We start from the raw sequence: 25,616 nt of genomic DNA on the forward strand, positions 1-25,616 counted from the left end.
TCTGTGGTTAATTTGTTGTGAAGTTGCTAAGACAACCTGGGAATAGGCGGGTTCAGTCAATCACAGGCACAGCCTACTTGTATGTGTCACAGGTGCACGGCAGCAGGGATTTTGGGAAAAACCACACAGTTTTTCAACCGTGCGTGTTTTGTTTTGTTTTCAGTTGTTTTGAGTTATCCTTTGTTTATTTTGCATCACGAGGTATTGTTTAAGTTAAAGTTTAAGTACCCGGTTTATGTTATGCCTTATCCACCCTGCAAGCAAAATAAAACCTTTTAAATGCACTCAACGAGACGACCTGATTTACTGTCATCATCACCACGCGTTGGAAAGAGCTTCACACCATATCCCTCACTGGCATCCTTTCTTTGAAAAGTTGCCTTTACACTGTCTGTCTGTCTGTCAACCAGCCCAGGTAAGCCATGAAATGGCTGGAAGAAACTTCAAACTTGAACTTTTACCTAGCTTTTTTTATCCTATAATAATTTATATTTTATTTAAATTGTCTTATTAATTTAAGTTTAATAATAATATTGGAGATTGTAGAGAGAACTCGACACAAACTAATATAAACGACCGCGTATATCCTTTCAGCTTTATAAAACTCTTATATATTTCAAATGGCTTTTAGGTGAACACTCTTTCGAAATAACTGGTTTCATATAACACATTTAAACAATCCAGGTACAAAACCAGTTCTATCTATGTTCTGGGCAGGAGAAATAAAGTTTGAAAAAAATTCGAAACTGGCCTCTGTAAAATCTGAATCCCCCACCCCCCCCCCCCCCCACCCCCATTTCCCCTCACTGTATATTGTCTTTTCCCTTTTTTGCTTCCTATATGATGAATTCCTGTTCTGTTCTTTAGCTACATAGAAATGTCTATTTGTATGTCTCTAAATGTTTTGATGAATTGAACAATGTGGACCCTGTTGTAAACAAGTGTAATGCTTAATTGGGTCGTCCACTCACAGTTAACAGTCTTTGTATTGAGTTTGTGCTTAAAATGTACTGTAAATTCTACAAACTGTTAATAAATATTTCAATCAATCAATGACTTTCTCCTTCGAGGACCAGGCGGCAGGCAGGCAATACGTCAACACTAAGCGACACATCATTGCAATATAAGCGTGACGTCAACACCGGTCGACACATCTTTGTCAGTGAACAAAATGGCAACCTACTGTCTGACTGTCGCCCGGCTTCAGGTAAGAGAGACAATTTGAGCGCCGTGGCGTTGAGCCCCGTTTTCTTACTGAGCGGTGGTTGTCATCCACGCACCGACATGACTGGAGGTGGGTCGGATGGGAACCGGGCGCGGAGGACCGCTACCCGGTGCCAGTACGACTGACAAGCGCTTCACTAGCAGGTCCGCTCAGGTCACCGTGTCCCTGTGGCTCCGCTAGGGAGGAGATCAGGTTTAACGTCCACAACCACCTTGAAGCTCTCGTTGTATTAACCTTACACATATAATGGGTCACTGTGACACTGAGCTTTTATGTGGATCCTAACTGGATGCGATTTGAACCGATGGGTGGATGTTTTGTTAGCAAGGTTAACACAAGGTTAGTGCGCAGAGCAAGTGACCGGCGACGCAGGGACCATATCAGAGAGACGGATCGAATATAGAGTATGACTCCTACACCATACAATGTCTATTGTCTAATGCTGTTGATGTTGAAAGGAAATCAAGGTCATATTGCAATTATATGGCTATACACAATACAAACATTCCTAAACAATGGCACCTTCATTTTAGTGGCACTGTAATTAATGATAATAATAATATAGTGATAATTATGTTAATTTGATATAATAATCTTAATTTGACTTAACTTAACTATGAGAATACAAATGTAACTGGTCCACTTGTCTACATGTGGATAAATTAACACTGAGAATTTGACTGTGTGTGGACTGATTAATATATGTTATAACCAGCTACCACAGTGCTATCCTCATCTTTTTAACCCATTCTGACCTGAGATCAGATTCATACGAGGTTTCCGCCGGACAAACACTGGGTCTGATGAACCCATTCTGACCTGAGATCAGATTCTAAAAATGTCAGTCGCTCTTCGATTTTTCAAAAATAGCAGATCTACAAGCTCGTATCGCGCCACTCGGTGGCGCGATATGAGCTTGTAGATCTGCTATTTTTAAATAGCTAAAGCATAACATGATGCTGACACCAAAATGGGTGCCCGGTCAGAATGGGTATGGTATCTGTGCTTTCTAATTGCCAATGAAAGGACAATAATTCCAGGCAGGTACAGCTGTCTTTAGCTGCCCTTTAACTAAACAGTTCATTACATACAGTATTAAGGTTACTGATAAACTTATGCTAATAGGACAGCTGGCTCTGTTGGGCTTTCAAAAGCATATACACAATTTCAGATACAAAAACCAACCAATATAATAAGCAACAACTAGACTAGTCTCTGAAAATGAGTCATAGAATACTTATGAGCATGCATACCATGGCCTGACGCCAGCGGTTGCCCGACTGCCCGTGGTGGATAAACAAAACTGTTGGGCAGGTGGAGATTGCTTTCACGTTGCCCCTGAAAGCAGTGAAAGCAATTATGTTTGAACTTTGAATAGGGATTGTATTTGCAAGCAATCAACTGTCTTTAATTAGCTATAAACACTTTAACATACCCAGAGCGCACTCACACACACAGCATGGATACAGTGGCAAGGAACAATTTTGTCTATCATGCAGCCCCAGAATCGCAAGTAGAAATCGGTAATTAAAATGTTACCTATAATTTTATAATGGCAATTTAGTTACAGGCAAGTGGGCGTGAGCTTTGGCCAAGTAGAATATGACCAGTACTTGGCCGACGGCAAGTGCCTCTGACTGTGACCTTACTGTCAACCCCTGCATACTGTAACAGTTTGCATGCCAAGATCTCCACCTGTTCTGTGACTGTCCTCCCTTCCACTCGTGTTTATTTACCCAACAAACACTGACTCAAGTCAAACTTGGCTTCAATTAAAATTTGATTTAGATGATCACAGTTGAGTCAAGAAATGTTTTGCTGCATAATATAGGATTAGTATTGTGGACCCCACTCAGAGACTAGCCATGGCATCAGATAATGGGGATCAAATAAACAGGATTGGAATATTACAGTAGCTCTGCAACATACATGGATGGGTAATTGGGTATTAACTCCTTAAATCCTCCATAGCAAACTAGTACTGAGTTGAGCGCGGTCCCCCAATCCCCATTGATGCTTTTTTCCACTCCAAATATCTTACAAGCTTGTGGATGTGCTGTTTTTGGCAAATGTTCCCGCCACTGAATAGGGATTCTAGGGTTCAAGTGGTTAACATTAGGCTATATTATCAGACAATAAGATCATATTAAAATTTAAAATGATTTCTTTTCTTTCTAACATTACAGCTGGCCTTGGGCCAAGGTGCGAGGCGGCTTCATGTAACGGCAGCATTCAATGCCAAGGCCAAGGTTTCTATGAGCCGCTTTGAACCCACATCCTACGTAAACTATGGGAAGCTAAGGTCAAACATTGAAATTGTAAAAAAAAGGTAATCTATAATTTTTATACTATGTGGTTCTGTACAACACTTTCTTATCATTGTATTATTTGATTTACTTATCTACTGTTTTTACCACAGGTTTTTGGCATCATTCATTTGTAGCATGTGTCAACCCCAGTATTTGAATTGACTCCCAGTGTTTGTTTGAACTACCAGGATTTTGTTTGTTTTCCCCTGAATTTGTTGTATTTAGTTGGTATATCTTTATTTTTGCGGTGGATGGGAGTGGGGTTGTGTGTTGAGTGAGATGTGGTAATGGGTGTTCACTGCACATCTAGGCATTGCTTTTGCATCTCTATAATTTTAGGCCAGCAGTCTGTAGGGGGATAATTACAGTTGGAAGGTTGGGGAGAGGTGGGGCAGACAAATCTTTATGTATTTCCCTCATGTGGTCTTGCATGACCATGGTGTTTAAGTCTACGAAACAGTATAAATCATTGTGAAATAGTAAGCAATAGCATTTCCTCAATAGGCTATATTATAACAACCATGATTTATCTTTCATCCGCACTACTGTAAGCAATAAAGCATCACTCAAATGACTGAATCTAGGCAATTATTTTGAAAGCTAAAGTCTTGAATTGATCTAACTGTTGCAGTTGGCAACTGTAGCCTAATAATAATGAGATACCTCTCATCGTTCTTGCCCAAGCAGAGTAGGGAGACTACCTCCAACCACTGTAGTAGTGTTTATTTTATATAAATACGATATACAGATTGGTCAAAACCTGTTTATCAAAAAGAATTAGGATTGCAAACTTGTATATTCTCAAGATGTGCTTTGTACGAAACCCACAACCACACTATGTCTACCCCTAAGGTTGAACCGGCCCCTCACCCTGTCAGAGAAGAATGTGTATGGCCACCTGGATGACCCCCACAACCAAGAGATCGACCGCGGCCGCACCTACCTGCGCCTGCACCCTGACCGTGTGGCCATGCAGGATGCTACAGCCCAGATGGCCATGCTTCAGTTTATTAGCAGCGGTCTGCCCAAAGTGGCTGTGCCCTCCACCATCCACTGTGACCACTTGATCGAAGCCCAAATTGGAGGGGCTAAGGACCTAGCCAGGGCAAAGGTGAGGTGACATTGGAAGCAGGGTCTACTCTGGATGTTTGCTCGGACATCCAGTGTTGAGGATGGTCTTCTCTTAGTGATTTTCAAAACTTTCTTTCAGGTTGTCCGTTGTTTAGAATTTGACAGTAATTACTTTACATCAACTTCAATGTCCCAAGGAGGTATATGGGAACAGGCTATATTATAAAAATATTTTTGTAATCGTTTTGTTTTGTTTAAATTTGTTTTATTTATCCTTTTATTTTCATTTTCTGTCCTTAATCACTGTTATTTTTTTTTATTTTTTTGCCTCCCCTAGGACCCGTGGGAGGGAGAACGGGAGGGTAGGCTGGGCAACTGATCCAGGAGTGATTACTCCTGTTAATCTTGCCCAGCTTAATGGGAAGGGTTGCCCATTTTGGGTTTGATGTGAAAAAATGTTTTTGGGTAAGACTGACGTTATGGATCTTTCACTTCTTCCTTCTTTCTTTTTGAATGTTGCCACTACTGTTGGAGCAGCCATAAACTACACAGGTTCATCCTGATGTTCTGGACATCTTTGTAATGTTAGTGTTAGTAAAAAGCAGGCAAAAGAGTAACGTTTGGGTTTACCCCACAGCCGTGTCGGCTCCGACGACAGGAAATACGTAAGCTGCGACCATGAGACCCGTTTCTGAATTAGTCTATAGGTAAAATGGTAAAGCTGCCTCATGGTGGCGCTATAACAGACCGTTCTGGAAAATGTGGGGCAGAGGTTCATCGTTGGCAGCCAGGAAGTGTGTGTCCAAAGTTTGGCATCGCCTGGGTTAACTGTGCCAGAGATTAGCTGTACACGGGCGGATGGACACAACACAAGGACGGACTGACGAGTGCAAAACATACTCTCCCCATGCCTTTGGCTGGTGGAGACAATTAGCCCTTCGCTAAATCCCACCCCAAAAAGCGTTTTTCCAATGCCAATCCAAATAGTTTAGCAACTGTTGCTTTCCAGGTCAAGCTTTTTCCACCTCATAGCTGTCAGTGTTATTTCGCATGGCTGTGTTGTTGAACATATACATGGCTTGACGTCGGGGAAAGTTAAATGACCCACCCAGGTGATGGCAATAATGCTAATGACCGTAGTCTTATTGTGCAACATAAACTCTCTTCGCTGCTAACGTGCCTATTGGACAAGGACGGGTTAGGGAGGGACTTAGCAAAGGGCTAATTAGGAGTGCCACTGACAATAATTATGTAAACCTGTATAATTCTGTGCTTATCCTTGAATAAAGAAATTAGAAAAAAAGAATTACAGTGAAATCACTTCAAGAAATGCCATGAATACTGCCATTACTACTACTGCTTGTATGTGATATTTGTCTTGTGTCCTAATATATATTCTATATGTACTCCAGTGTAGGTTTACTGTTAATACACCAGAAGCTTAAAACCTGGTTTTAACCAAGTGGACATCATGTTGCAGGATATCAACCAGGAGGTGTACAACTTCCTTTCCAGCGCTGGAGCCAAATATGGAGTAGGATTCTGGAAACCAGGGTCTGGAATCATCCACCAGGTAAAACTGGATTTATTTAGAATTAAAGGACGACTTTAGCTTTTTTTCAACCAAGGTTCAGGTTAGGTTGTTATTAGACGATTTTAGCTATTTTTGACAGGGGGGCGGGGGCATTTGATCATGGGGCTAAATACGTCCGTTTTTACACGATTTCTTTATTAATATTTACTATAGTCCTACTAGACCCCAGGAAATTACATCTGGCCACAAAGGATCACAGGATCTACTGAATGTGAAGGTAGAGGTGGTAGGGAGATGCTATACTGTGTCGTAGGCTCCAAGACAACGTTGGGGAAGAACAGGAACAATATTGTTGGCAGTATTTGAGTGTTTAAACTCTGAATACTGCCAATACTACTAAAAACGGACAATGTCAAGACGGCTGTCTTCCTGTGTATTCTGTCTGTCTTCTATTTATATGGATGCCATCAGTGATGTCACATTCTATGCTAATGTTATATTTCAGATTATCTTGGAGAACTACGCATTTCCAGGAGTAATGCTGATTGGCACGGACTCCCACACACCCAACGGCGGCGGATTGGGATCTATCTGCATCGGCGTTGGTGGAGCCGACGCTGTTGATGTCATGGCCGGGATCCCGTGGGAGCTTAAGTGTCCCAATGTCAGTAGTTTAGAATTCACAGTTTTAGCTGTTGCGACTGGTTATTACAATGTGGTGATCAAGTATTGTTCGGCATTGTGCTCAAGGAGACATGGCCGATGTGCAGATCATACTCCTGAGTCGTGACTTCTCCAACGTAGTGATTCTAAGCACAAGGTCATCCTGTTGAAATGTTGTGGGGTTTTGCTTTCCTTACTCTCTTGTTTGCTTCTTCCTTTCGGAAACGTGTCCCATTCCCACAGGTTTAAATTGACATTACATGCATATATTTGTAATTAATGCAGACCTTGCACACATGGATTCTTGACTCCTTGTTTACCATGGAATGTACACACACGCACGAATCTGAGTACAACAATTAGTTTTTGAAGTTAACCTGACTCTTCTTTGGTAATTTGGTAAAACAGGTGATAGGAGTGCATCTGACAGGCCGACTGTCAGGCTGGACCTCGCCTAAGGATGTCATCCTGAAGGTGGCCGGCATCCTGACCGTGAAGGGAGGCACTGGAGCCATCGTGGAGTACTACGGCCCTGGAGTTGACTCCATCTCCTGCACCGGTCAGTAGGGAGAGGTTACCAGGCGTATGTTCTGTTGAATATAAACGACAAGGACGTGACTAATGCATTATCTGATAATGTGTCATGAATGTTTTGCATCAAACTATTCATGATGCCTCATTCATACAGGCGGAAGCTTCTATTTTCTGCAGAAGATCAACCTTGTTTCATAAACTAATTGTGTTGCTAAATGTGTATATATATATATATTACATGGCGATATAGCAACACTATATATAATTTAAGATATTTGTTTTTATTGATAGATCACAGTAGGAAACGTGGAGAGAGATGCTCTCTCTCTCTCTCTCTCTCTCTCTCTGAAGACTCACAGTAAAGTTTGTCAGGATCGGGACTCAAACCCGCGACACTGTCATGCTGGATTACTATACAAGGTGCCTGGACCGCTACGCCGGCCCAGGCCTATCGCCATGTAATATCTGCAGTCTATATCTGTCCTAGTGTCTCATGGATGAAGATTGCTATCATCATAGTCATCATCTTAAATACAGTTTTAGCTTTTAACTTTAAATGCCTCCAGGAAACCTGGACATGCTTTCATTTGGTATGTCCACATGTAAGCTATCTTGGTCTGTTTTACACATCTTTATTTCATGTTGAAGTGCTGCTTTCCTGCTTTTTTTTGTGGTTCAGGGATGGCCACTATTTGCAACATGGGAGCAGAAATTGGAGCCACAACCTCAATATTTCCCTACAATCACCGCATGAAGACCTATCTGGAGAAGACGGGACGTGGAGGTATGTCATTCCTCTGGATTTAATGTTTCATGTAGATGGATCACCTGCAGGGGACAATACTAGTGGTCTGGCATGTTTTGCCCTTGACTCGGGAGTGTATATGTTTTGTTTGATTTTAGAGGAAGCCAAAGCCATTGGATTACATTAATTAAACTGTAGTATGAACATTTTGAGACTTAAAACATTCTTTCTAAATGTGTATGGAACATGTTTTCATACAGGCAAATACATTTGTTACAAAACTGTATATAAACGAAGAGAAAATAAATGCAGAAATTCTGAAAGACGATACCCTCTATCACAATTTCGGCATAACCAGTACCACTCATTCATTAGATGAAGTTACACAGTGTCTGATACATTGGCAAGCTTTGTGGTCTTCAAAGGGTGAGAATGCAGAATGTTTGTTTCATGTCCTTTATCCTAATGTCTCTTGTCAGATATCGCTGCACTGTCTGATGAGAATGCAGACCTGCTGGTTCCTGATGAGGGCTGTGAATATGATCAAATCATACACATCAACTTGGACGAGGTCAGTCCTTCAAAATTATGACCTCACCACATCCGTATTCTTTCTAAAGCTGTCAACGAATATTGTAGTTTGCTCAGTACAATATTTTCGGGGCATATTTAGACTGTGCTGGGTTGAGTATGTTGAATCTAGTTTGCATCAATGAGGATTTAGTTGACACGAAATAAAAACACACACATGAAATAAAATGGCGATAGTATTCAGTGTGGAGCAGACGGCCTGTCATAGCCAGATTTGGGAGACCAGTAGCTTTGTTGTTGCAAGGAAAGCAGTAAAATGAGACTTTAGTGGTTGTTTTCGTCTCAGATTTAGTCAGACGGAGGGACACGGTATAACTATATGGGGACACAAAAGTGCGACCCGGAAGTATCTCTGGAGGGGCCGCTCACGTCACGGCTAAAATACTGAATAGGCTCGGCAGTCTGCCGTTGGCTCTGCGTCCAGCAGGTGGCAGCATATGGTTAAAAATCACACCCGTGTGAACTAAGTGAGGGGCACTCTTTTCATGTACATCATCCATCCTTTGTGTAGGACAAAAATAGCCGTTTTCTCATCTACATATGACGTAAATTCTCCATTCATTATCAATGGTAATGTTTGTAAGACGAAAATCTACACTATAGCTGCATATAGTAGGGCCTCAAAAATCACACTTGTATGATAAGAGCACCCCTCACTTCACACATCAGCCAATCACATTCCGTGCTACAAACACACAAAGGTGTGCATAGAAGAGGCTAGCGCCCCTCAAAAATAAAATGTTTGACCTTGAATTCTGCCCATAGAAACTGGGCGGGAAGTCGGTAAAGGTGAATCGATATAGTCTGTCTCAAGAATGAAGAATGAAGAAGGACTGTACCTTGTAACAGTTGCTAGCCACTCAAAGTATTTATAAAGAAGCAATCTACTATCTCCAGCTGATGCAAAATTCACCCGCTAGACTATTAAATGATTCTAAGAAAGAAACAATTTTGATGATGCTGTAATTTCTTTCTTTGTATTCTAAGAAAAAAACAATTTTGATGATGCTGTAATTTCTTCTTTGTAAAGCAGTTTGTACATTGTTTCGTAAAGTGCTATACAAATGAAATGTATTTTAGTTGCTCATCATTCTGTTTAAAGGGCAAGCAGAGAGGGATGGTTTGTGTATGTTATGTGGTCTGTGCACTGATTGAGGAAAAGTTGTTGTTTTGCTGCGCCCTGCTGGTTCCTCGGAGTGAGTAACATTCAGACTTTTTCTGTTCCATCCCCTCAGCTGAAGCCCCACATCAACGGACCCTTCACCCCTGACCTCTGTAACCCAGTCTCTGAAATCGGTGCGGAGGCTAAGAAACATGGCTGGCCCCTGGAGGTCAAAGTCGGTAAGCATTGTCTCAAAATGTCACCATATTCAGACATGTTGGTTATGTGCGGAAACATTTGAACTGAACAAGATTCATCATCATCTCAGCGTTCTATGGCATGCCTCTTACCCCTTTTGGTGTTAAACATTATGTTATAATTTAGCTATTGAAAAATAGCAGATCTACAAGCTCATAACGTGCCACCAAGTGGCGCGGTACGAGCTTGTAGGTCTGCTATTTTAGAAAAATCGTTAAAATGTGCCTCAAATCTTTCAGAAAATTGTCATGATTTAGAAGATGTATATTATTTTTTTTCGACGTCGGGCCTAAATGGGTTATATTACTTCAAAGAGCTCTTCCTCTTACTACTATAGGCTTGATTGGCAGCTGCACCAACTCCAGTTACGAGGACATGGGCAGGGCAGCCTCCCTGGCCAAGCAGGCACTGGACAAGGGGATGAAATGCAAGTCCTTCTTCAACATCTCCCCCGGCTCGGAGCAGATCCGTGCCACCATTGAGCGTGATGGATACGTGAGTACTCAGTAACACACTGAGAAGAGAGTCAAACTCCCCCCAATCTTTATTTGTCTCACTCTCTCAGCGATCCATTCCCCTTTTTTGTATTCTTTACTCTGTTCAGGCCACTTCGCGGCCCTCACATCTACGTCACTTGAATATAGTTTTGTTACAGACAGTGGGGTCTTTGAGTGACAGAGTTTTGGGCCAATTTTAATATATAGACTAGTAGTAGGATAGTAGTAGTGGAAAGGTTGAGGTGGAATTCAGTACTTGGCCAGAAAGAGTTGCATTACTACATGTCATTACATGTGAATACGACCTTAATCACTCCTTTTAATTTTTTTCGCCCAGGGCTTTTTGCTTTTACTCCTACATTCCTCCTCGCATCTCTCTTGAAATGAAGTGCTTAGGATAATAAAAACTCTTATTCTTGAGCTGACGAGAGGTTTCGGTCTTCCCACAGTCAAAGATCCTGAATGACGTAGGAGGCGTGGTGATGGCCAACGCATGTGGTCCATGTATCGGACAGTGGGACAGGTGGGTGGCCGAACAATGTGTTGCATGCTCATAATGTGTTGCCCTGAGGGCTTAATGTGGGCTTACCTGAGAATGTCAGCTATCCTACCAGCTGTTAGCTTTTCATAATAATAGTCTCCTCATCTCTCTGTTAATAAAACTGGCTGAGTGAGACCGAATGCATCCCAGATTTACTTCTGATGGTTTTAAACGGCTTTCAATATTTCTGTCTGCTCTGAAAGTGGTCAAAAAGATATAGTTTATGACTATTCGTTGTTATAGTTGTGGTGTGGATTCTGTTATTCACTTAAGTTGGAAGAATTTATATATATATATATTACACACACATATAGTTATTTGTAAATTATGCTTTGCATTCAGGCAAGACATCAAGAAGGGAGACAAGAACACCATCGTGACTTCCTTCAACAGGAACTTCACGGCCAGGAACGATGCTAACCCACAAACGCATGCCTTCGTCACCTCCCCCGAGGTACATACAGGACACGTCTTTAGGTGATCTTTTGTGTGTGTATATTTCCCACTTTATAGTTTCATTTATCCTGAACTTGCTTGGCTATGTTATCCCTCCTCCCAGATCGTTACAGCGATGGCCATCGCCGGCACCCTCGACTTCGATCCGGAGAAAGACTTCCTGACAGCCCCAAATGGTGAGAAGTGGATGCTGGAACCGCCCTATGGAGACGAGCTCCCTACCAAGGACTTTGACCCAGGCCAGGACACCTACCAGCACCCCCCACCCGACGGCGCTGGCCTGAGAGTGGATGTAAGCCCCACGAGTAACCGGTTGCAGCTGCTGGAGCCCTTTGACAAGTGGAGCGGGAAAGACCTGGAGGACCTACAGGTTCTCATCAAGGTCAGTGGGAGAGCGGGAGGGTAAATAATAAGGTTGTTTAAGTTTTTTATTTGCTTGCCTATAAGTAAATCTGGCATCCGTCGAGTTCTACATTTAGATTCGATCTCTTGAGGGTCGCCAGCCACTCCAATGCATGGCTTTTGAAATTATGCCATATATTGTTTGTTTAGAGCACTTTTAACAAAGTCTATGGACTTTTAATTGTTTGTTTAGGGCATAATATGATTACGTGAGACATCATCATATGGCCTATATATATATATATATACACACACACACACACACACACACACACACACACACTGCATTCATGTAACGTGTATAGTGGCAGTGAATCTGCAATTAATTAATGACCCACGTCATGTGGCAGCCACAGTGCGTGCCCCTCACTTCACAGTATCTATTTTCCTAGGTGAAGGGAAAATGCACCACAGACCACATCAGTGCAGCTGGGCCCTGGCTGAAGTTCCGTGGCCACCTGGATAACATCTCCAACAACATGCTGATCGGAGCTGTCAACATTGAGAATGATGGCATTAACAAGCTCAAGAACCTGCTTACTGGAGAGTACGGAGGTGTGCCTGATGTAGCCCGTCACTACAAGGTACAGGAGCGTTGGTCCACTCCCAGTATTCTTCAAAACCTGACCTGACTATCTAAAACAAACATACCCCCTTTGTGTGCAGTGCACTTTGAATTCTCACCCAGCTGTGTATGCGTGTTGGTGCCTTTAGGCCAATGGTCTTTCATGGGTGGTGGTTGGAGATGATAACTATGGTGAGGGCTCTAGCAGAGAGCATGCTGCCCTGGAGCCTAGGCACCTTGGAGGCAGAGTCATCATCGTCAAGAGCTTTGCCAGAATCCACGGTATGGTCCTGTTCCCAACTTTTGTCAGCCATCTGTAGGATTGTGATGATTTACACATAAGCAAATAAAGAAATGTTTTACAACTGCAGCACTACACAGTTGCTATTCATCTTGGCTTGGAGCCCTGCTTTTACGAGATTCAAAACATTCTATTTTTGTCAATTAAAAAACTATTTGGACACAAATGTTTTCTTTATGTCCTGCTTTCAGAGACCAACCTTAAGAAACAAGGTCTTATCCCTCTGACCTTCAACACCCCCTCAGACTACGACAAGATCCGCCCCGATGACAAGATCTCCATCAGAGGACTCAAATCGTTCATTCCAGGAATGGTGAGCTGGTCGCAGGACATTCACTGCAATTTGCTTTAATCGTGTGCTGCTGAATTGAGCACCCCAAGGGCTTTACCTGCTAAAAGGCCAAGCATTTGCTAATATTAGGAGGCAGTTTTTTATATTTGCTCCTCCTCCTCAGCCTCTGACAGGGGTGGTGAAGCACAGCGATGGCAGCGAGGAAACCTTGCAGCTCAACCACACCTTCAACGAGACACAGATCGAATGGTTCCAGGCAGGCTCGGCCCTCAACAGGATGAAGGCGCTGCAGCAGCACTGAGGAAGAGGACTGAGTTATACAAAAGTACGGGCAGGCGAGGGAGGAAGTTGAGGATCGTCCTGGGGGGAAAGCGGGGCATCATAGTAAATACGGTGTATTAAAGAGTAATAATTTATACTTAGTTGTGCTCCGGTGCTGTGCATTGAAAATGGCTGATCTACAAGCTTACAATACTTGGCAATGTGACGTGTTGTGAGATTGTAGATCTGCTGTTTTTGGTGCACGACACTGTGCAACAGAGTATATAAATCACTCACTCGAGCAGTCCATGGTTGATGGTTGGTTCTGTTCTATACATTGGCTAACGACTTGGAACAGAGCAAGTGTTCTCTATACACGCCCACATACTGGGTGTTGAACAGTGCTTTTACTCGAGTGTTATGCACATGTTGATGATGGAGCACACATCAGTTCTCTTTAGCCAGTTGTCTGCAGTGTAGATTATTTCCCATACCCTCCAATGTTAACCTTGGTTTTGGCGAGGGCAAGAACCTGACACCAAGCACTGTGGCTAATGATACGTTATCAAAGAGTTGGGTGACATGAGTCATGACAGGAAGAAGCTAGGCAATGGGGTGCAATCAAAGCTGCAACTAATGACAATTGACAATATTCACACGATGGCCATTTTGATCTTAATTGATACTCTTACCCTGTCGGGTTCGAGTCCCCTTCCCAAGTATGAAGTAAGGGCGAAATGACTTGAGTGAATATGGTCAATGACACTACATAAACACTTTACCACTTGAACCCCAGCATGCCTATTCTGGGGGAACATTTGCCAAAAATAGTAGATCTATAAGTTTGTAGGCCCGTTGTGATCTTGTAGATTGGCTATTTTTGGCGACGGATTTGGTGTAGAATAGATGGAAGTGGTCCGAATTCATTTGTAACTCAGGTTGGTGTTACTAAGACAGATGCTACACAGTAAGGGAATGTATGACTAGAATCATTACAATGAAAAGGGGTGGTATAAAAGATGAATAGGTTGCTGTTCGAGCATTTTAATAATGAGCGCGATGTCAGTCAACAACGAGAGTCTGACTTCTGATGTTGGACATGGACACAATATACACACTCAACTTTATCAATGACAGAACATGCTGCCAACTGCTGTGCTGTCTTTGTTTTCACAGCTGTTTAAATGGACTGGTGGTAATAGAAGCCAGTCTCATCTCTGCCGTAGCACGCTTAGCTTAGCCAATAACCTTGTTGCTGTAGTGTGTACAGTATTTGCAGGCTGCGTGGCAATGATTTACTATAATTTGACCTGCTTCAGTTTGTTCTGACGATCCATCCAGCCATACCCAATGACATGGTATCTTGTATGTAGCGGTGTACATTGTTAATGTTGTAAAAGAAAAAAGTTTTAATGAGACCGGTTGTAGATTTTCAAAGGTAAACTATGGACTTGTATGCTAAACCACTGTAATATAAGAGTACCTGACCCTTATCTGCACGCACACTCTAACCATCACTCACTAACCACATCACTGTACATTGGATCATCTTTATAAGGTCAAAAGCTTCCATGCAGTGGCTTTCAGAATTTGTATTTATTTATTTTTGTCTTGCAAAAGCTGCAAATCATATACATGTGCATTTAAAAAAAGGAAAAAAAAGCATGTCTTTTTATCACAATGTTCTCTTGACATGTCTCGAGAGCCTGCAGTTAAACTTCATGGACTTGTGTGCTTTTGTTCTTGTGTGTTTTGAATAGGGTCATATTGATTCTCGGATTTTGTTTTTTTTGCTGTGTGAAAGGGAAAGGCACTCTTAAGACTGGAGTTGCACAACAGAACAATGGGATCCTGGTTCCTGCCACAAGGCAAAAATCACTCCTGTCTGGAAGAAATGTACCAACATTGGCTGTGATTAATAGCTCACCAGTATTTAACTAATTTCAGATATAATCAATGCTCTTTAAGTGAGGTTATGTAGCTGGCGTAAAGGTCCCCTGATCGCCTTACATAATCTCCAGATACAAAATAAATTTTCCAATTGGCAATGAATCACTAACTGAAGTTATATTAAATGCCAAATCACACTCTTGCTCGATGTGTCTTGTTTCCATGAAATTGTTTTTATTTTCTCCATTTTCTGTATTACAGCAATGGCGGCTGCTCAGTCACAAATGGGTTGTACAATAAAATTCACTGATCTTATTTCTTTACACTGGTTATGCTTATGTTATTATTTTTGCTTGATTTATTATAATTCAGCTAACTATATTTGGGGCTTTAATAATAGTCTCCAGTCCCAGGCCAAGACTTTGCAAATGCTTAGCTTAGGTGTCAAACATGGAGAAGATGATCATTCGGCATTGCCATTTGCCAGTCACATGTAGGGATGAGAATGCTGATTATACTTTCGCTCTTACAGTACGTAGAGGTACAGTAGTATCATTGAACACCATATTATTGAATTTTGTATAAATCCTTACAAATGTATTTTATATTGTTTAAAAAAAAAGTTCTATGATCCAGTAGTAATAAGTTTGAGTAACAGTCAGTGCGCTCCCCATCACTGGTATAGTGCCTTTCTACAAAGCACTTTACAATGTATTTCAAATTCTCCCATTCACAGACAAACCATATGGAAGGCACCAACCTCCATCAGGAACAATTAGTGCTTCAGCAGGGTTTTGCTCAAGGATACTTCAACACCCTGGGGAAGCCAGGGATCGAACCAGGAACCTTCTCATTCCACTCTACTGCGCCCCTCTCCAGCTATTTTAGTAAACAGAAAATACTTTTCCAGAACCGGATCCTAATTTTATTTTTTGTTTCATCACTTTCACTTTCACTTAATTATCCTGTAGCCTATGAGTTCTCTCTACTGACTGGATACAATTTGTATCCCAAACCTGAAAATGTATTTTCTGTTTACATCTTAAATATATATCCAGGCCCAGTTTTGGATTATGATAGTAATGATATCATACAGTTAATTTCCTGCTCCTCTCTACCTTGATGACATTTGAAAATAAAAAATGCTTACATTTTACAGAACTCAGATGTGATGATGTCCTGCAGAGCATATTTGGCTCAGAGTTGCACCTGCTGCTGCCTGGCTGGTGATTTCATTGTGTCGGTAAGGCTAAGGGTAAAGCATGCACGATGGTGACGATGCACCCCACCCCCTCCATCTCTCTCTCTCTCCTTTTCAGTTGATGCTTTCATCCAGCCCAGTGTAGACACTAGACAGATCCGCTTGCGCTACATCCATACCAAGAGAGTTACTACACCACATGTCCATGCTGCTTTTTATCGGATTGCATTATAGGCCTAACAATAACATTAAGTAACATCAAAAGTCAAGCTACCGCACGGATAGCGTGACAAAGGCTGGGCGTTTTACGGTAAGAGATCGATATTAGCGTTTATGGACATTTTAAGCTTTAGATACCGAGATTTGTTTTTTATCGGCCTGCCCTGTCCGCTTTGTTTTATATCAGTATTTACTATTTTGGATACAATTATGATAATAATGATGATTATTATTGTTATTATAGTTATGTTATTAGCCTATATTTTATATATCAAAAACATTTTATGCCAGACATTGCCAGCCCAGGTCGAGGACGCATTTTGTTTTGACGGCCAGTTGGACTAGAGCATCCATTCTTCTCCTTGTCTCTATATGTGAGAATGTTCTGGAATCAAGACGCCTGTGAGGCGGCTGCATGCTTTTATGGGTGAATAATTTAGTATATTTCATTACACCCCCCAGGCTACTCGTCCCTAAACAGCCACTTTTATCTCCAAAAGTTGTTTATTTAAAGTTTGAAGGCGCGCGCGCATGTGTGTGTTTTGTGTGTGTGTGTGTGTGTGTGTGTGTGTGTGTGTGTGTGTGTGTGTGTGTGTGTGTGTGTGTGTGTGCGTGTGCGTGTGCGTGTGCGTGTGTGTGTGTGTGTGTGTGTGTGTGTGTGTGTGTGTGTGTGTGTGTGCGCGCGCGTACACGCAGAGGAACTATACACGTGTCTCCCATGCTGATTTCTACAGCCACCGGCGTGGCCTGGTTTTTGGGGAGGTACAACTTGCAAGGCTTGCTCCAGCTGGCCCTTTGTCTCAGTTTCTCTGTCTCTTTCTTTAACTCTCTAGTCTAGTATCATCTAGGTTACAGCCCGACCAGCATGAGTAGGCTAATTTGCCAACTTTCAGAAAGAGGCTGCCCACATGTAGCTTTATAGTTACCTTATTACATGAAGTGTTGTAGAGGTGTGTGTGTGTGTGTGTGTGAGAGAGAGAGAGAGAGAGAGAGAGATACAACAGTGTTAGTGAATCTGTGCAGTCACCATCATTCCATCAACACCCTCACTCCCCATTGTGATGTCAGGAGGATAAAAGTCTGCCCGTGTTCCTCTTCAACAGACAGTGACCACTTTGCAACCTCTCAAATGCGATAGGGAACGAGAGATGATAACGTTTATCCTGGCATGCTTTATGATGAATACTACCTTTGAACAGCGTGTTACTTAATGCTCAGGTCATTTTTTTGTTTTGTTTTTTGTTATTGAAGTATTGACTCTGTCAGGGAGCACATCTGATATCGCACAACCTCACTCAATGTGGATTATTTGTTTTCTTAACAGTTATGAAGCAATAATAAAGCCCATTCTAGCATGATCGCATTATGAAGTTGAAATGAGCCTTAACTGTGTCCAACATTGCGATAAGCTATATTGTGACGTTGACATGCCAACCCCAACCAGGTTCAAGTTATCTGAACCGTTTTCCTGTATCTTTCTCTATTCTTTCCCCCTTTCTTGAAACTGCAAATCATGGGAGATTGTACGACAAAGAATTTCACCCACCTTTTCCACACAAGTCATGTAAACCTGTGATATTTGATAATGTGACAAAAAAGTTTAAGTTGTTTGCAGGGCATCTCCCATGCAGTCAGGCAGTCTCCACCCTGACCCTGATGGCAGAGAAGGACAAGCGTCCTCCCTCTATGCACCCTACTATATTTAGCTCATGACACTCCTTCCCAGTTCCCACACACATACACGGTCAGGGAAAGACAGAGAAAGAGAGACAGAGAGAGAGATGGATAGAGATGGGTCCTGCATGCCACACATTAAACTCATCAATCTTTAAATTGTCACGCTCTGCAGACGTGCACTAGATGAAGAGCGTGGTTAAACTGAAGATCGTTGCCATCAAGGATCCATACATTTTGATTTATCTTCCTTTTCATATCACTTTTGGTATTATTCTAGTCTTGTCTTGTCTATCGTTTAAGATTAGTTTTTCCCTTTTCTTTTTTTTGGGGGGGGGGGGGGGGGGGGGGGGGTTAGGCCTTTATTCATAGGACGGTACTCAAAGGAAATGGGTTGAGAGATGGGGAGTGACACACAGCAAAGGTCATCAGGATCGCGATTCGAACCTCTGACACGCTGTCAGGCTGGCATTGCCCGGACCACCACATCGGCAGCCCAGGCCTTGTCTTACATTATTGTTTTCATTTTATTGTTAGTCATGCTAACAGTAACACAGGCATCATAATGTTCGCAATGAGAGAGTTACATACCTTTACAGGTACAGGTACAAAATAAAACTAGAAAAAGTGCCCCTCGGGACACAGGTCTCCACCAGGATAAAAGCAATTTACAATTTAGGCATTTAGCAGATGCTCTTAATCCCGAGCGATTTACAGTAAGTGTTTAAGTTCAGCAGAAATTGGCCTCAAAGTTTAGTCTTGGCCTCTAGGGAGTGAGCATGCAAAGTTGTACACAGATCGGTGCAATTATAAGAACATAAATTGGCCTGTTATAGCGCCACCATGAGTCCGATTTGTTTTATGTGGCATTTCTTCCTCTGCATAGTGTGGTAATGTATGTGCATAATTTCACAGAAAGCGCACACTGTGTTCAGCATTTGAGGCATTTTGTTCAAAACGGACAAATCTGCAGAACTTTGGAAGGCAATCTTAGCCAATGGGGATGGAATATGGAGACGCGGAATGGTCCGTGTTGATCACATGACTATAGAGATGGTGTATACGAGTTGCGTGATGTATGGATAAAATGTGTACGAGACGAGTAATATAAAGAAATGTGTTATGCAAAAGTCTGCCTTATGGTGGCGCTATAACAGGCCGTTGTGGAATAATTGGGGCAGAGTTTTGGGCCGTGCCAACCTTAGCCGGAGATTAGCTGTACACACACGGACGGACGGATGGAGTGCAAAACATACCTTCGGCCTGGTGGAGACAATTATTAGATGGTGTTAATCCACAGAAGCCAGAGAATGCCATGGACGGCATTGCCTGTTCTTAAATTCCTTAAGTGTTCATTTCTGTTTTCTATTTTTGGAACATTGTTTTGGCCAGTATTATTTATTTTTGTATTGTCGCTGGCTTTCACCGTTTGTTAATTGGAGGTAAATAAAATACCCCAAAATCTACCTTGTCTACTTTGTGGAGCCTCGTGTCATCGGCCAGCCTTTTCACACCCATGTTGAGGTTTCTGCTCAATTGTTCCTTTTTCAAGAAAGAAAATTAGAAGTTAAATATTTCTAATGAACAGAACTGGAATGTAATTTTGTTAACCAGGAACTCTGACCCCAGATAAAATGCTGTGTTATTTTTGCATAATTTACTGACTGCAAACTCTGGCTACCATTTCGTGCCTAATTGAGAACGAATACTTTTAAAATAACCAATTTGGCTTACAGTCAGGCAAGACCAATACAACGATGGATGTTGGTGAAGTGTGATGAACCACACTGCAGTCCAAGAGAAGCAGGATAATTATTGGGATTGTCTTGGGACATTTACAAAGCCATAATTATGATATACTGTATATCACACCCTAATGCTGTGTTAATCACATTGCTTTCATGCTTTGTTGTTGTTTTTCACTCACATTGCCTTTGTGTGTGCATATGTGTGTGTAGTTATTATTTTCTGTGACCCAAAAGGACCTAATCGCCATGTACCCTTCTCATTCCGTCTGCACGTTGATTTGAATCCCTTATCTTTCCATTCCTCTCTCGCTTCCTCTCACATAATTCAATTTAAGAAGCTCTCTTGGCACAAATAAGATTGTATTGGTAGAAAACACAAACACATCTCATATCTCTCTCACCCCTCTAACCTCCCACCCAGCCTCTCTCTATCTCCCTGAGCCCCGGGTCCCTCCACAACCTTTTCTCATTCTCTACTCTCTGATTCCCTCTCATCTATTCACAGCCGTTCTCTCTCTTTATCATCAGGAAACGATTTCTCCTGTCCACCTGTGTGATGTCATCACTTTCTCTTCCAATTCACAAAGTGTACCCTCACCCATTTGTCTTTCCTCTCTGCTTGTTTGATTAACCTTAAAATAACTTTACTTACTTCTCTCTCTCCCTGTCACCCCTCGACCCCTCTCTCTCTGTCTCTTTCTTTCTTTCTTAGGCCGTTCTCATATCCGAGACGTTTCAAAAGTTTCCATCTGTGTCTCTCTCCCTTTTATCTTTACTGATTCTCTTTCTTCTTGGTTCCAGAGATGGACCAAAACCACTGAGCTACTGTTCTGTACCCAAAATAAATCTCCATCCTTCTCTCTCCTAACCCTTCCAACAGCAGGAGATGGCTGACCCGGACCCCCCTTCGCCGGCCGCCGCCCCACTGCCCTCACCCCAGATCCCCCTCCAGCTCTCTTTCCCCTTCCTGAGGGAAGGCAGCCGCGTGTGGGAGAGGGACAGAAAACCACCCCAGCCAGGGGACCTGCCCAGCCCACTGCCCACCAAACGCACACGGACGTACTCAGCGTGAGTAGCAACAATGGGTGTGTGTCTGTGTGTTGCCAGGATATGCAATAGTTTTAGATTTCTATTCTTCTTTCTGCAAGATGTGTTTCTTTTCATCTTCGCTTCGATCTCCCTGATGCCGCCTCTCTCTCTCTCCACCAAATGGACCCAGTAATGGCCATTTGGGTCAATATTTAGTGTTAAACTAGTAATAATAAATAATAATAATGAATTTTATTTATATTGCACTTTTCATTCACAAGGAATCTCAGAGTGCTACAAGGTTAAAAACATATGATCTATCATAAAAGGTTAAAAACAGGGTTAACAAAAACAGTGCAAAACAGTGCAAAGCGACAGTTCAGCACAAAAAGGCCTTCCGAAACAGGAAGGTTTTCAGGCCTGTTTTAAAACATTCAAACATTCAACAGTGTTGATTTGAATCCCTTATCTTTCCATTCCTCTCTCGCTTCCTCTCACAATTCAATTTAAGAAGCTCTCTTGGCACAAATAACATTGCCAAGTATTGGTAGAAAACACAAACACATCTCATATCTCTCTCACCCCTCTAACTTACCCCTCTAATCTTAAAATGCCATAAAATAACAATAATAAAATAAAACTCCACAAAACATTTTATCTGTGTATGTCATCAGGTTGGACCAATACCGGCTGACAGGAGGTATTAAAGCGTAATTTTAGTTTATTCAACTAAAGTCCGGTGCAAAGAGCTTCATGAGCGTGATATACAGAATATACTGTATTATTTAGTATTAGTGCATGTTGCATTAAAATACAAAAAACTGACAAATTAAATTAAACTTCTGTGTGTGTGTGTGTGTGTGTGTGTGTGTGTGTGTGTGTGTGTGTGTGTGTGTGCGTGCGTGCGTGCGTGCGTGCGTGCGTGCGTGCATGCGTGCGTGGACAGTACGGTGCGGGCCAGATCTGGCCCAGTGTTTAAAGGAGTGTGTAAGAACTTTTCCAGGTCACAGGGTCATGGCTTCATACAACCTTCCAATGGTGGAGAGGACATCTTCGTCCACATCTCTGAGTGAGTGGCAGAACTCAGCACAATCACAATCACTTCATTTTCACATCATAGATTTGCAGGAGGTGTAAAGCACTGTTTCCCAAACAGGGACCCATCTTTCAGTTGCGGACCAATTTTTATGGGTCGCGAGTAAATATTTTAAAACGTTTATAGGAGAAAATCAGGATTAAAAACAAAATCAATTTTCCATAAAAAGTAGTGAAAGTTTAGATCTACAAGCTCACAATGTGGCATGAAGTGACGTGTTGTGAGCTTGTAGATCTGCTATTACAAATTTGGGTCTCGGGCAAACGTCAACATTTGCTTTTGGGTCTTGAGCTACCACTGGTGTAAAGAAGTGGGTGATTTCTTTTCCCTCTGCAAGCTCCATCATTTTTCTATGTTCTGGTCCCCACATATGTAAAGCGTCTTTGAGTACTTATGAAAAGCTCTATATAGATCCCAGATATTATTATTTAGTTATACGGCAGTTATAGCGCTCAGTGTGAATGGCCCTATAATGAGGTCAGCTTACAGCATAAAGCATATTTTAAGCATTATTCAAGGTATGTGGGCCACAGTAACATAAAGCAGATCTTCCTACTTCAACTCTGTGGAGATTTGGTACCTGCAGGGTGAACCATGTCTGTAAACGTGTACAGTGGCTACCAACATTCCAAGCAAGCAGGGCTGAGAGATGCCTTTTGTAAAATACCTTATGAATAAATAAAAACAAAAGCTGATCCCTCCTCACCGATAGAGCAGGCACGCCAGTGTTTTTGGTATACTGTTTTTGGTGTAATTAATGTTTAATGCAGAGTTATAGCCTACTGCATCTAAGGTTTTGAGAGTTGAACAGGCCGTCTTCCCATAAATAACATCCCTGTATCAGAATATATAGAGAGGGAAAATTATTGAAGGAAAATTGAGATAGATAGGTTTGAGATTTGAGAATCACCCATTGATTCTTGTGCATCAATAATACATTAGACATAAGCTACCACCATATTGGAGACAGTATAGATATTATGCTATGCTATCTCCAACCCCATTCAACTGTAAAAAACAAAAAAACCCAGTCCTATTGAGAAATCACAAGAAGTATTAAGGACAGCTTTGTGTGTAGGTCGCCCCCCACTCACCTAAAAGTGATGTATGATCACTTCATCATACATCATCGCCACCATACATCATCATCATGATTCAAGGCACCGCTCATTTGTGCCTTTTGCGTTTTCCTCTTTTTCACATTTCTATTGCAAACATTCAGACAATGGTTAGTAACAATGTCAGAAACACCACAGGCAGGATATGTCTCTGGTCTGTTTCAGATTTTGCTTCCTGGCAACGTCTCCAGCTTGGCCAGGCACTGCAATGAACACATTTGGTAGCTTTCATGAATGAGAGGAGACGTGGTTGTCTGCATCCTCCCCAGACCCATGTCTCCTGCCGTCAATGTGATGACTAAAGCTGGGGTGGAATTAAAGATTCTATAAAAAAGAATGCTCAAATCAAAAATATCTAACAGAAATGCTATAACATATGCTTAAGAGCTTCGTCAAAACGAATTCATGTCATCATCCAAACCCTCATCCCCCCCACCCTTCTCGTCCGATCTCTACCCTGTGTTTCCCCAACAGCATCGATGGAGAATACGTGCCAATGGAAGGAGACGAGGTCACATACAAGGTGACTCACATCCCACCCAAGAACCAGAAGTTCCAGGCAGTGGATGTGGTGATTACCCACTTGAACCCAGTCACCAAACACGAGACCTGGTCAGGCCAGATCTTCAGCTCCTAGACCAGGGCTGGGTGGAGGGGGTTTGGGTGGTCATTGTCTTCGTTCTGGTGGTTTCCGCTGTTACTTCTGGGGAGTGAGAGAACAGGCTTTCGGGGGGAAACCATTGAGTCAGAGGTCAGAGGTCATGTTGTGATGGGATGAACTGGCTTTGGGGAATTGTCTCTGGCTTCTGGGAAAAGAAAAGGAGGTTATGTGAAGAGGGTCTAGGTTTAAGTTATATCTTTCACTGTGGTGGAAGGAATAGGTTGTGGTTTATTGGGTGATGGTGAAAGGTGGTCTATAAGAATGTTTTGGGACAGGTCTGCTGGTGTGTACTGTATGTATGCGTGTAGTATGTGTAGTGTACTGTATGTATGCCACACGTCACATGTGACGTTTGCATGAGCATTTGGGAAGATTGACTGGTTTTTTATGGCTACAGATAGACATTTCAGAGGTGGAATGGTTTTTCGTGGTTTTAGTTCCAAAATAAGAGACATTGTGTTGTAGCCAACCCCTATGACGGCCATCCGTTACAGTGGTAGAGAGGGGGCTGGAGATAGATGAGGGAAAATTAAGGAATGGGAGGAAAGCATAGAGGGAAGGGGCATAGGAAACCGACGGATGATGGAGTAATCGTGTGAAGATGTATTTCGGCAGAGATGCAGCTATTATGCTTAACATGATATAAAGTATTTTTAAGGGAATACAGTTGTTGAAGTCAGCGTTGGCAAGTTTTCACAGGGGTGATTTGCTACTACTGTACATTTGGGTGTTTCAAAGGTCAGTCCAGTAAAACTGTGTGACAATGGAAAATCAAATCCAGAGTGCGTAGACACGGCAGTAAAGGCCAGGCCAGGTTTGGTTTAACAACATGAACCCATAGCATCCCTATTCTGGGATGGACATCCTGTGGCAATAGCCGAACTACAAGCTCCTGACATAAACGTATCGCAACGTGACAGTAGGTTTCATGCGACATGGCAAACTGTGAACAAAACAACATATGAACAAAAATCAACAACATGTGTCCTAAATTATGAGTTTATAATTATAATTATTTATTTATTGACTTATTTATTTTCATTTTTAGCTAATTTAAGCTAAAAGTCAAAATTGGCACAAGCGGTGTGTTATATTTGTGCTAATCTAGGCTTGTTTATGTATGTACACTATTCACTCTAATGATGCTGTCTTGTTGAAGCCCATTTCAGCTATGCTATATCACATGTAGAAGGACAAAATCTTGGAATCCTTGTTTCCCTTTTTTAATATAATGAATTGATGTAGACGACAAAAACAAGAAAAGAAAAAAGAAAGAAAAAACGTTACTTTTGGAAATTCACACATTCTGTACCAATTGTTGTGTTTCATTATCTTAGAATGTGACCATTCTTTTTCCTCATGCAGCAACACATACAGAATGTAACTGGAGCCTTCTTGAAATGTGTCCATGTCAGGTTTCTATGCATCTCTAATCACACCTTTAAGTCATCACCATGATTGTGATTCAATCAGTGGTGGACAAAGTACTCAACTCCAGTACTTCAAAGCGTATATACTCCTGGTCAAATATTACTCAATTACTCAAGTGAAAGTTCTGTCAAAGTTGTACTTCAGTTAAAGTAGTGGAGTACTTGCTGTTAAATCATCACAGTGATTTAAAAACGTAAATACT

At 41.9% G+C, this 25,616-nt stretch overlaps 2 protein-coding genes across 2 annotated transcripts; both read left to right on the forward strand.

The window, feature by feature from the left end:
* The first annotated feature begins 1,135 nt into the window (after positions 1-1,135).
* Positions 1,136-15,560, forward strand: aco2 (aconitase 2, mitochondrial). Its single transcript, XM_083788218.1, has 17 exons — positions 1,136-1,207; positions 3,412-3,554; positions 4,387-4,645; positions 6,086-6,178; positions 6,645-6,803; positions 7,211-7,361; positions 8,016-8,120; positions 8,561-8,652; positions 9,908-10,013; positions 10,370-10,527; positions 10,979-11,052; positions 11,413-11,524; positions 11,630-11,908; positions 12,321-12,512; positions 12,643-12,775; positions 12,986-13,107; positions 13,250-15,560. The coding sequence occupies exons 1-17, from the start codon at positions 1,172-1,174 to the stop codon at positions 13,385-13,387; spliced, it is 2,352 nt and encodes a 783-aa protein (XP_083644344.1). The 5' UTR covers positions 1,136-1,171; the 3' UTR covers positions 13,388-15,560.
* A 1,073-nt stretch (positions 15,561-16,633) lies between these two features.
* Positions 16,634-23,959, forward strand: csdc2a (cold shock domain containing C2, RNA binding a; the record flags this gene model as incomplete). Its single annotated transcript, XM_083788297.1, has 4 exons — positions 16,634-16,748; positions 20,960-21,147; positions 22,055-22,177; positions 23,797-23,959. Exons 2-4 carry the CDS (start codon positions 20,966-20,968, stop codon positions 23,957-23,959), a joined length of 468 nt encoding a protein of 155 aa, XP_083644423.1. The 5' UTR covers positions 16,634-16,748; positions 20,960-20,965.
* Positions 23,960-25,616: the final 1,657 nt, after the last annotated feature.

This window comes from Protomyctophum parallelum, assembly GCF_964188405.1.
Source record: "Protomyctophum parallelum genome assembly, chromosome: 17".
In the NCBI taxonomy this organism is placed as follows: domain Eukaryota; kingdom Metazoa; phylum Chordata; class Actinopteri; order Myctophiformes; family Myctophidae; genus Protomyctophum; species Protomyctophum parallelum.

Bases quoted from the DNA above. Each gene is read 5' to 3' on its own strand.
- aco2 (XM_083788218.1), top strand. From the start codon at position 1,172: ATGGCAACCTACTGTCTGACTGTCGCCCGGCTTCAG. The intron at 7,362-8,015 runs GTCAGTAGGGAG...TTTGTGGTTCAG, and splicing joins TGACTCCATCTCCTGCACCG to GGATGGCCACTATTTGCAAC. The intron at 11,909-12,320 runs GTCAGTGGGAGA...CTATTTTCCTAG, and splicing joins ACCTACAGGTTCTCATCAAG to GTGAAGGGAAAATGCACCAC.